The sequence below is a fragment of the Sciurus vulgaris genome (assembly GCF_902686455.1).
Source record: "Sciurus vulgaris genome assembly, chromosome: 17".
Lineage (NCBI taxonomy): Eukaryota > Metazoa > Chordata > Mammalia > Rodentia > Sciuridae > Sciurus > Sciurus vulgaris.
This window is the reverse complement of record NC_136478.1, coordinates 15,879,213-15,891,428: the sequence shown is the minus strand read 5'-3', so window position 1 is coordinate 15,891,428 and position 12,216 is coordinate 15,879,213. Positions and strand designations below refer to the sequence as shown.

Sequence of the window (12,216 nt, the reverse complement as noted above, 5' to 3'; positions counted from 1 at the left end):
TCACTGGACGGTGAGAAAGCTTTTTCTCCAAACTACACTGTTAAAAACACATCTGAATCCTGTGGGCCTGGGTTCAGGTGTGCACTTACCACCTAACCCTTACATATGGGACCCACTCCTTAGGTGACTTTCCACATTCCCCTGCCTCAGCTCATATCCATGGCATCCTGGCTCTTGCTCATTCCCTTAAAGTCAGTGGTTCAGTTTCCCTTTCTTACATCAGTTAGTATGTTCTAAACATGGCAACCAAATTTGAGAAGCTTCTTCAACATTCCCTAAATTTTGGATCCATCTTTTTTTTTTTATTTTTTTAAATTTTTTTGATTGTTAATGGACCTTTGTTTTACTCATTTATTTATATGTGGTATTGAGGATTGAACCCAGTGCCTCACACATGCTAGGCAAGTGCTCCATCACTGAGCCACAACTCCAGACCCAGCTCAAGTTTTAACCCACGTGTTTCACATTTCTTTTATTAGTTAGATGTTAATCCATGACTTCTGCTAAAAGAGCCAAGTAAAACTTTGTTCCCTGTCATTTTTCCCTTTTTATTTCAGAATCTTAACCTCAATGACTCCTGTCCTGGGCTGCTTCTGTTTATTCTATTTATTTAGGAAGAATAAAAGCTCAGCTTTACATTTTACTATGAACACCTAGCTGATGACTAGCTCTTTGGTAGGTCTATGGATTAAAAATTGATGCTTCTCATCATTTTGAGGCAAATAGCCTCATGAAGTGGTTTGAGACTCATTTATTATTATCTTATGGTATTTTAAAGTTTCTTATGTTATTCTGGAGATTTAACCCAGAGGCTCTATATCACTGAACACGTCCCCAGCCCTTTTTGTCTTTGAAACAAGGTTTAAGATGCTTAGGGCCTATGTTGCTAAGGCTAGCTTTGAACTTGTGATCCTATGTCAGCCTCCTGAGCTGCTGGGATTATAGGAGTGCACCACTACACCTGGCTCATTTTAAAGTTTCTGAACATTGATAATCCATATGGTGAACTTTTAAGGAGGTTCTAACTGCTCAAGAAAGGAAAATTACTAACGAGATGAATGCTGTGTGTCAAGTGACTAAGTTCCCTTGATTAATTGGTTTCATTGGAGACTTGTGTGCTGTGTTCCATTCTTGGTAACATCCTTGTTAACCCTGAGCCTGATATACTTTAGACCTGTTGCAGTTGCAAATGAATGTGTTCCTTTGGAGAAACTATTCTAGGGTCTTCAATCTACCACTTCTCAGGTGAAGAATCTGAGGCACAAACTAGAACCTGGGACTTCTTTGGTATTGGGACTTAACCAAAGGACAATTTACCACCGAGCTATAACCTCAACATTCTGAACTTGTGGTCCTCCAGTCTCAGCCTCTCCAGCAGCCAGGATTACAGGTGTGCACACTTTGCCTGCAGAAACTGGGACTTAGGAGTTAGGGGGACAGTTCTCACTCTAGCAGGCTGCCAGCTTTTATTTCTAGGACTGAGATTCTTTCTTTCATAAAAGATATAAGTCTAAAAGAATTCTTCAAGGCAGCTTTAATTGAAAGTCACCTTGCTTCTGAAGATAGTGGACCTTTACTTCCAAAGCCAAAAACCACTAGAACACAGACTTAAAAACCAAGCCATTTAATCATGTCTTCAAAGGTAAACAATACATGAAGCTGGACCCCAAGCCCTGAGAATGCCAGAGCTGCAGGTCCAAAATGTGGTGTGGTTCTCAAGAGTTCACAAGTGTCAGAACTCAAGGTTTACAAGCCAGAGAATGTACAGAATCCACACATTCTGTTTAGCAATTTTGCCAATTATCAGAAGGAGACCCCCAAGAATCTCTCAAGGGGAAAATTCAGCTTCTGTTTTTAAAGAATGAAGAGTACCAAAAATATTATGTTGTTGTCTCTTCACTTTTCTCACACAATCTGAAGCCTGAGCTATCACAATCCCCAGCGCACAGCAGCTGAGGCTGCAGTCTGAGTTGGAGATCAGTCCCTCTGTCATTTACATCATGTAATGCCACAGCAAGAATGATTGGAGGCAGAGAGCTCTCGTCAGGACAGCTTTTAACAAGCACTGAAAGTGAAAAAGAACCCTCTAGTGGCACACTGATTTAGTTTATAAGATTTTAATTTACAAATTAAAAAAGCTACATGTTACTTTTTCTCCTTTTTCTCTTCTTTCTTCACATCACTCTTTTCCTTATCTTTATCCTTCTCTTTGTCATCTTTTCTATCCTTTTTGCTCTCTTCCTTTTCCTGCCCTTCTTTCTTTTCGGCATCCCGGTTGGCGATTTTGTTGTTGATGAGGTTGTGCAGGGCAACCACGGAGCGGATCAGTGAGGCCAGGTACACCACCACCATCTGGTCGTTAGTCTTCAGGTAAAAGGCCTTGACAAACTCCTGCAGGCTGACGTCAGGCAGCAGGTTGAAGACGTCCTGCAGCTGGTAGATGATCTGGTGGTTGATGGGCAGCTTGCCTGTGGCTACTTTTTCCAGGTAGCTCCTGATATCCAGAAGCTTGGAGTTCAGTCCCTTCAAACCATGGACCTGATTTGTGATCCGCTGGGAAAGAGTGCCCACTGTGGTGTCTTTGATGTCTCTGTAACAACCCATCACAAGGAAAGAAAAAGCGAAAGGATACCATATTACTATGTAGGTTCTCACACTCTAAGAAAACATCTAGCTCTGTAGGGAGGGGCAAGCTTCAAAGGAAAAAAGTTTCTTCTCTATTTGATAAAGAGTTGGATATAAAGCACCTTGATTTTGTTTTAATTTGAGGGCCCATATGTTATCTTTCTTATCACAGGACTTTTTCAAAAGATGACTATGAGACAGCTAAAATGAAACCATTTTCACTTAAAAAAAAAAAAAAAAAAAAAGGTTGTTTTGGCTAACAGTTCAGATCTGCCAATAGCTTTCTGGATCACCTTCTGTTAAGGAGCTCGCCATCTCAACTTACCTGTTCCTACAGAGGATAGAATGTTCCCTACCTGCACTTCTAGAATGTGAAGCTTCAATAAGAAGCTTCAGTTTTCAGAACTGAAAGGCTGACAAAAAAAAAAAAGTATGACCTTTTCCAAATAAAGATTATATAGATAAGAGGATTAAAAAACAAACAATGACATAAAACAACCCAAGATAAAGATACTCTGTAGGAACTGGACTGCTGGCTGGAAAGGACATCAAGTGGAGAGTAGCTCTGCATTCATTTCACACACCTGCTCCTATTATAGGCTTACATCTTAAGATACTTTACAGATGATCTAATTCAAGCACCTCCATTTATTGGCAAAAAACCAAGATCCAGAAAGGGACAGTAATTTGTTCAAAACCAAGGAATTGTTAATGGATGGCCAGGACCAGGACCAGAACCAGAACTTGCATCTCAAAACTCCTCATGGTCTCTTCCTCACACCCTGCAGCCTCTTGGGCAGCTAATGATTCTGATGCAGTAGGAAGAACTCACCGTAACAAGTGTTCGACCCCAACTTCCTCAGCTTCTTCTGCTCCAATTTCACTGGTCACATGCTCAAATGTTTTCGAGGTTGGAGTTCCATCCTAGGAAAAGAGGCTTAACAATAGTTATGCACCTACAACAAGCAAATTGTCATGTACACCCTTTCACACCTTGAGTCTCTTTTACTCAGCTCATTTCTTGTGCTTTTACCAAGCTGCCCAAAGCAAGGGTGGGTCAGGTCTACTTTGAAAGCTTAGCCCTCAAAGCTAAAACTACCAGGGGCATTCAGTGATGAGGTCTGCTGGGGCATCATGGCTAGCTTATTTGTATGTTGTAGTGGCTATCACATTGTTTTCTGAGGAAAATCTTTTTTGTTTGTTTTTAATAAAAATTCCTGATAATTCCCTCAATTCCATACTGGAGATGAATGCTCAGGGAAATCTCAGGTTGACTTTTAAAGTATATTGTTCTTTCTAGAATGGACAAAATACCCACACTTGAGGTAAGTGCATACCCCAAAAATATGAATTTTAGCCACTTATTGTCCCTTGGATCGAATGATCCCAGAGCACTAGAAATAATGCAATTGGTATAAGTGGTTTTCTGGTGGTCTTAATTAAAGGATTCATTGGGGGATGTGGTTCACTGGATCATCTATGACTGATGATGAGATGCAAGGGGTACTCTTCTTGAACCTAGTGCCGCAAGAGGGTATGCATCTTGTGTAAGGGCTGTACATATTCTGTAGCCAGAATGCTTGGCTTTGAAATCTGGCCTATCATGCATAAAACCAGGGAGCTGCAGGATCCTGGGCAAGTCACTTACAATATGTGCTGTAAAATGAGCTGTTGTCATTTCTTTGGATTAGTCCTCATATGACCCTTAAGTGCCTTTTAACGTCTACCGAGAAACATCTACACTGTTATGTGCATTTTTGTGTGTGAGCAGCCTCGAATTACTTTTCTAAAGAAATAGCATGAACTAAAAAATAAAATCAACTGGATAAAGACCACAGATGAAAGCCTTATTGCAATCAGGCAATAAATTTGGATGTAAGCTCCCTGGGATTAAGCAAAAAGAAAAACAGGAGGATAGGGATTAGTGAAGGAACATTTGCAGAGCTATCCAAAACTACTTTTTTCCAAATTTTGAGGATAAGTACTACATACCTAAATCCAAAAGTAGACTTTACTCCATCTCTCAAACTCTTGGCTTTGGAAAGTTAACACTGAGCTTTTTAGTACATACCCTAAGTACAAATATTTTGTGCTTAAAACATATATTTTTACATCAAGTTCTACCCCAGAATTTGAGTTTAGTTTTCCTAGAAACAAGGAAAAATTATATTCTGGCAACTATGCACTTTTATATCAAAGCAACTCAGATGTCAATGATCACAGAGATGGGTCTGGGCAGCTCTGACTTATTCCATTTGAAAACCTATGATTTAGTCTTTAGGAAATGGAAATTCTCAAGGAGAAGAGAACACCAGCACAGAGGAAGTCCAGCAGTGGATACTGTATGAGATTAGGATCAACCTCCCTAGTCCCCACATTTCCTTTGCTGTGAATATTTCTGGGCAATCTTTGGACTACTCTGAGCCTCCATTTCATTTGTGAAAGCGATTTTAAATTTCCATGGTCCTTCAAATTTCCTTGGTCCTTTAAATTTCCTTGGTGATTCAAAAACTTAAGAGGAAAAAATCCTACGAGCAAACTATTAGCAGAAATCAGCTATCGTCTTTTTGTTAGAGAAAAGATTTGACTTGAAAATGGAAAAGAATGAATACTCATCACTCAAATGAGGTGCCAGTCCCATCTCCTGAGTTCATAGCAAGATGACTTACATCATGAACTTCTTCCACTGAAATATATGCTTCTGTGGGCAGCCCCAGGTCCTTTGGCTTCACATCAATAATGACCAATACCTGGCAAAGAAACACAGCTTAGAAATCTACTTTACATTCAACACAAATGGGATAATTTCAGTCATTCTTCTGATGGTTACTAAAGCAACTTCATTTATTCAATCAGAAATGAGACAGAATTTTAAGCAAAAATGAATTTATATTTCAAATTATTCCATCATTTGCTCACTTTTTACTTCCTTCCCTGAACAAGCTAAGGTCATACAGTGTGGTTGCTGAGCACAAGGAAATCAGAGTTAAGATGGCAAAATTTCAATCTTCATCTCATTACATCAGAACATACTAAGCACTGCAAACTTCAGTGTTCTTGTTGAAAGGAGAATAGTTACTGAGATTATTAAGTAAGTCACATACCACGCACTTAGCAGGCATTATGTATTTACTAAATCCATAAGGCTATGGTGTATTGTACAAAATAACAACAATTAACAAAAAACTTATAAAGAAAATGCAGTGAACTGATTCACTACCCAAATCTATCTAAGTTGGATGGCAAAGAATATCATTCAAGAGTTTTAAAAAGAGAACACTTACTGAGTTAGGGCAGTATCTTTTCATGAGTTCATTGATGGCAATGTCATTCTTATGTAGTTTAGGGCCTGTGTGGTACCATCCAACTATTCTTTCTCTGGCTGGGAAGAAAAAACTTGGTTTTAGTTGTTTCATCACAATCTATACAACTTGCTTAAGAATATCAGGAGTTATATCCTTTATCTTTTTGGAAATTCCAGACATCTATTTTAAACCTTGAAATTATTTTAAACTTATGAAATTTAAAACTCAAAAACAGAATTTTCAAAAAATAGTGTGTGACCTAGAGATCATTATATCCTTGGCCAGTTTATGAGAACAATCTTCATGAAATGACTAGAGAATAATTCCAAGGCAACATATAAGCAAATTCAAGTTCACGTCACATACGTGGTAACTGGAGAGTTGTGGGAATAAGTATTTCCAAAGCAACGTGGCCACTGTGATGATATAAAATGAAAATGACACATGTGAAAGAGGGATTTATGCTGGCTGGTGGTACTAAAGCTCTAGGGGCAGGGGGATCTTATTCGATAGCCTTCTGCTTTTATGATGAAATCAGAGGACTATCCCCCCAACCTCTCCTGCTCAATCCTAGGTGCATAATCTGGCCATAAATTACCATTGTAGTTTTTCATTTACTCTACTTCAACTTCAATGATCTAATATCACCAATCTTACTTAAGTCTAGCGAAATGAAAGGGCCCTTGACATTAAACAATGTCAAAGGAAAAAAATAAAAGGAAAGAAAATACACATACACACACACATAAGTCAACATCATGCCATAACACCTTCTTAGAAAGACTCACCATTAACCTTCTTAAACATTCCATACATGTTTTCCAAATAATCATGATCTAAGAACCAGACGGAATCATCTTTGTCATCTTCATCAAAAGGAACTAAACAGAAAAAAATTAAGATTTAGGTGCTAGACAGAAAATCACTTTTACATGTCTGATTTGTCCAAAACAGTTAAATTTTACTTTACTTGATTTTTTCAGCTTATCGTCAAAAAACCATTAAGGCCTGGTAGTTACTGGGTGGAGTATTTAAAAAGGACACATACTCTTCAGTTTGCTAAAAGCCTTATCCCTTCCCAACATTTCTCATTTGGCAAACTGCATCACTGGCTGGTTCTTTTTAGACACCAGAGTTAGTGACTTCTAGTCCAGAAGTCATGCCGGCAATTACTTTGTCCTTTGTTGTTCCTTCTTTGATCATAAAGACAGTACATGGAACACTAAGCATGGTGGCACACAGCTGTAATCCCAGTTACTTGGGAGTCTGAGGTAGGAAGATTGTAAGTTCAAGGCCATCCTGAGCAACTTAGCAATATCCTTTCTCACAATAACAATAAAAGGGGCTGGGGAATGTAGCTCTGTGGTAGAATGCTTGCCTTGCATGTGCCAGGCCCTGGGTTCAACTCCCAGTACTGCAAACAAACAAAAAACCAAAAAATAACATATGGAACATAAAAGTGAAGTTTTTGAAAGGATTTATGATACAAAGTCAAAGGTTAAAGGTCTCCGTATCTCCTCTTGCCCTTCCCATGGCAAGGGTTAAATAGTTTCGTACTATTGTAACAATAAACTTCGTTTATTGTTATTGTGAGAAAGGATATTGCTAAGTTGCTCAGGATGGCTTTGAATTTACAATCTTCCTACCTCAGACTCCCAAGTAACTGGGATTACAGCTGTGTGCCACCATGCTTAGGGGTTGACAAACTACATGACCTGTTCTACTGGAACATAGCCACACTTGTTTGTTTACACACACTCTGTGGATGCTTTTGAACTTCAACAGCAGAGAAGAGCAGTTGAAATGGAGACTACAAAGCCTGCAAGTTAAAATATTTAGTGTTCTGGCCTAGAGTGTAGCCTTTGGTCTTCCTTTATAATAGTCCAGCAATTCTGAAATAGAATCTGTGGCTGTAATAAACAATTGTAACAAATGTTTATTTTTGAAAAGTAAATTGACATTTCAATCATGCTTAGAGAAAAATTTAAAGTTTATCTTTTACCTGCAAAACTGTTGGACACATCAAGTACTTTCTTTTGCCACGACCCCAAAAGCACACCAACAACACGCTTCTGGTTTCCAACCTTGCCAATTCTAAATGAGAAAACAGGTGGTCAGTCTACATAGATATATAGATACAGGACCCCAACAATTAAGATAGTTAATGACAAATATCAACAGTACAGATACGACTGAGTTTACCTTGCAACTAGTCTCCCTAACAAATGTAATAATGTTAGATTAGTATGCAATATTAAATATAAGGAGTAATTCATAAACTTTGTAGTAATGTACACTGAATTTTTACTTACCATTAACTGCAAAGTAATTCATGCTTGGAAAAAAAATCAAACTTTATTTTTTTCTTTGCAGTGCTCCTTTGAACTTTCTTCATCTCCTCTATCCTGAAATCTCTTCAGGGATAAAAATGCTGTAGTACTACCAGTATTATGGCCTGGGATCTCCATGCAAATTTTCTGTAACATACGCTGTATGTCTATGAGCCCCAGTAGATTTACTTTGTAAAGAATAGGTGCTTAGAAAGTGATTCCCACCCAAAGACATGAGTGTGCTATTTGTGGTCTCTCTGACTGGTATATTGGGCAGAAGTTAGAAGTGAGCTGTTAACTAATTACTAATTACAACAAATGAGTTATATTTTACTTTAGAATCTCTAACTCTATTTCAAACCTCCTCAGTGATTTTCTACTAAGAAGCTACAAGTGTATCACTCTTTAAGAATTCTTCAACCACTAGTAAATGTTAAGACACAAACAATACAACTGAATGATAAAGACAAAAACCATTATAAAATGAATTACATTTCCCCAACAGTTGCTAGTTTCACACTGTTTTAACTGCAGTAATTTTCTTAACATATAGTTTGGTAAATATATTGATGCTTACTAAGTTTGGATCAAAGTTAAGGATCCTTGGTGGCTCTTACATTGTTTCTGGAAGTTGTAAACACTGCAAAGATGAGTTTCCACACTTCAGAGGAAACTTTCACTGGCTTTTCTTTGGGTCTATTTGTCTTTTTTTTAAACCTTACATGTGTTATTTGGCACAAGCAACTAACAGCGTCTGCCTGAACTATACTCTTACCAAGTGTCTATGAGAACAAAACGGTAATTACTGTGCAGTAGAAAAGTCCACATATCCTGTTAGGCTGAGTCTTCTACAATGGAACTGAAGTGGGTCTTGTAACCCTCATTGAGTCCTGAGTTCGTGTCTGGTTCAATTAGTTGTAGAAAGCAGGAAAATGGGCACATAGCAACCAAGACTTTACAGCAGATGCTCTCAACTGGGTTTTTACACTGCTAATTAATTATCTTGTAAAATTTCTGAACACGTGCAACAGGTCCAGCAGGATGAACAGCTCCAAAAAAGCAAAGGCGGCAGATACAGTGAGCTTACCAAGTGCTCTGTGGGATGTTTTCTCACCTTATTTATTAATGCCCCAGTCTCCCACTGGTCTCGTTGTTTAAAGAGAAACTTGCCATCTCACTTACATTTTAAGATACCATCAAAACAAATTCCCACCTAGGAAATTTCAGGGGTTACCACCACCGCCCACCGTCCATTCAGGAAGCTAGCTATTCCGGACTCGAGAACAGAATTTCGGTGGCAGCTTTCAGAGGCACACACGCGCAGGGCGGAAGCGCTTTCCTAGGACATCAGTCTTTTTGTTGAAAAGGGATGGGCGAGATGACGGACAGGCAGGAGGCAGGGGGTCAGTGTCAACCGAAGCCTGCCCCTTCCTCCATACTAAAGCACCATCCAGCTTTCGCTGAAAGAACAGGCAGCTCAGGTCCCCGAGTGGCGGCGGGGACGCGGTTCAGGGTCACTCTGGCTTCAATGAACCAAGGCTCAGCCGCGGCCGTACCACCTGCGTCCCCAGCCTACCCGTGGCCACCGCGCTGCCCCCAGCGTGCCGGTGACTCAGCAGCCCCAGCTCTGCCGGCCCCGCTAGGCCGCCCCGGGCCGTCCACTCACCGGTTGAAATGATCCACCACACTAAGCAGCACCAGCGGGTGGACCACCACCTTCTGCACTGCCAGCTCCGGCATCGTTACACACCCCGCACGCCAGGCTCGGCTCCCTACGATCCGCAAACACCGGCAGCGGCAGAAACACCCGCGGACCCGCCAGGCCCAGCTCCTCCCCTTCCGGTTCGGCAGCCGCCGCGCAGCCTTCTTCCGCTCCCAGAGTGCTTCGCGCAGAATGCCCGCACTGTCGCCAGGGCCGCCCTTTTAGAGAAGGGAAAGCGTCGGAGCAGGGCGGAACCTTCTTAAATTCCGCGCCGTGGGCTTCGGGGGACTTCAAACCTAAAGCGATGCTGGAGATTAGATCGGGATTTGGGTACCAAGGATAGAGTGATTTAAGGATTTTTAATGTGTCTGCATTTAGAAGTATCCATGTCTTGTGTCTGCAATTTGACTTTCTGTTCAGATTTTTTGCACTATTCACAAGAAAGTTATGGCTGGACATATTTGTAATTAGAAACGCAATATATTATCTTTAAAATTTTTTTTCCAATTGTAAATGGGAACAATACCATTATTTAATTCATTTATCTTTATGTAGTGCTGAGCATCGAACCCAGTGCCTCTACACGTTTGAGGGAAGCGCTCTACTTCTGAGCCATAGCTCCAACCCTCAGTGTAATCTTTAATGAGAAATATGTAGTCATGGTAAGGGAAAGAGAGCCAAGAATTATTGGCTCTATCTATTGTCTATAATTTGCCAGTCCTAATGCAGGTACTCAAACATTTAATCCTTTGAATTAATGTGCTGGAAACTTTGATATGCTTACAAATCACCTACAGTTCTTGTTAAAATACAGATTCTGATACTGCAGGGATAAGTTGGGACCTGAAGTTCTGTGTGCCTTACAAGCATTCAGATGAGGCCTATATTTGTTAATAAGTCTTGTAACAACCTTAGGAAGTAGGTATTTTCTTGTTTTACAAATAAAAGCTACTGCTCCCAAGGTGTGCTTTTACTGACCACTTTGTTTAAAATTCCATTTTTGTTCAGTAGCAAATGCCTATAATTCCAGCTATCTGTGAGGCTGAGGCGGGATGATTAAGGCCAGCCTAGGCAATTCAGTGAGATCCTGTCTCAGAATAAATAAAAAGGACTGGGGATGTAGCTCAGTGGTAACTGTTTTCCTCTCATGTGAGAGGCTGTGGGTTCAATCCCCAGTACTAAAAGAAAGAAAGAAAAAAATCCATCTTTCTCCCACTACCTGTCACTGTTTTAGTTCTCTGGAGTATTTACCACTTTTGAGCAGATGGTGAAGTTCACCTATTCTGCTTCTTGTCTTTCTCCCCTTTTCAGAAGATAAACTCTTGTTCACTTTTTTATTTTCAGTGTGTTGAGAAGTGCCTGGCACATAGGAGGCACTCAGCAATTATTACATGAATGAATGAATAGTTATGTGAGTGATATAGAAAACAAACAAACAAACAAAAAAATATCAGGACCCAGACATCAGAAGGAACCAGGATTCCATAGCCAGTAAGAATCAAGCCAGGTTTCTGTGATCTCAGGTCTTATACCCAGAGAAGGATTGCATCTGTTTCATTAAGATGCTTCAAACTTTAGAAAGCAATTGTATCTTATTTTACCTTGTGTTCACATTGAAATTTTAGACTCAAGTTCTTTAGAAGCTTCTTGGGAATCTTTAATTCTGATTCACTTGACACAGTATGACTTTTTAAAAAATATTTTTTAGTTGTCAATGGATCTTTTTATTTTATTTATTTTTATGTGTTGCTGAGGATTGAACCCAGGGTTTCATACATGCCAAGTAAGTGCTCTACCACTGAGCCTCAATTCCAGCCTTTGACTTTGAATTTAAAAATCATTCAAGTTACACATGACCACTGTAGAAAATGGAGAATATTCAGATAAAAATAAAATCACCCAAAATCTTTTTACTAGAGAAACTCATTATTGACCTTGGTGCAAGTTGCTAAGCCTCTTCTTCCAGGTACTTGGGTATTAGCTTCCTAATTAATTTTCCTGCTTCCAGTTTGAACCCTTCCCATTTGCACTGTCCTCTCTGCAGGCAGACTTGTTTAAGAAACCCTTTAATGGAAAATTTCAAGCCTCTAAGAGTGGAGAAAATAAAATAATGAACCTCTCATGAACCCATTACTAGCTTCAAACCCCTGTCACTTTCCTCACTTCCAGTTCTCTCCTTAAAGCTAGTCACTGGTTACCAGTTTCTGGTGAATCCTTTAGGAATTTAAAAAAATATGTACTTTTCAGCAACTGT

At 39.7% G+C, this 12,216-nt stretch overlaps 1 protein-coding gene across 1 annotated transcript; it reads right to left on the bottom strand.

Moving 5' to 3' along the window:
- Positions 1–1,608: 1,608 nt before the first annotated feature.
- PSMD7 (proteasome 26S subunit, non-ATPase 7) lies at positions 1,609–10,118 on the bottom strand. Its single transcript, XM_079117852.1, has 7 exons — positions 9,927–10,118; positions 7,933–8,024; positions 6,719–6,811; positions 5,910–6,007; positions 5,295–5,375; positions 3,458–3,549; positions 1,609–2,590 (listed from the first exon to the last, which is right to left on the bottom strand). Exons 1-7 carry the CDS (start codon positions 9,998–10,000, stop codon positions 2,146–2,148), a joined length of 975 nt encoding a protein of 324 aa, XP_078973978.1. The 5' UTR covers positions 10,001–10,118; the 3' UTR covers positions 1,609–2,145.
- Between the last annotated feature and the right edge of the window lie 2,098 nt (positions 10,119–12,216).

What these genes read in the sequence shown, in the direction of transcription:
- PSMD7 (XM_079117852.1), bottom strand. Translation starts at nt 10,000, where the DNA reads ATGCCGGAGCTGGCAGTGCAGAAGGTGGTGGTCCACCCGCTGGTGCTG. An exon ending in TGTGTCCAACAGTTTTGCAG is followed by an intron (nt 6,812 to 7,932) that starts GTAAAAGATAAA and finishes TTTTCTGTTTAG; the next exon opens with TTCCTTTTGATGAAGATGAC. An exon ending in AATGTTTAAGAAGGTTAATG is followed by an intron (nt 6,008 to 6,718) that starts GTGAGTCTTTCT and finishes TTTTCTTCCCAG; the next exon opens with CCAGAGAAAGAATAGTTGGA.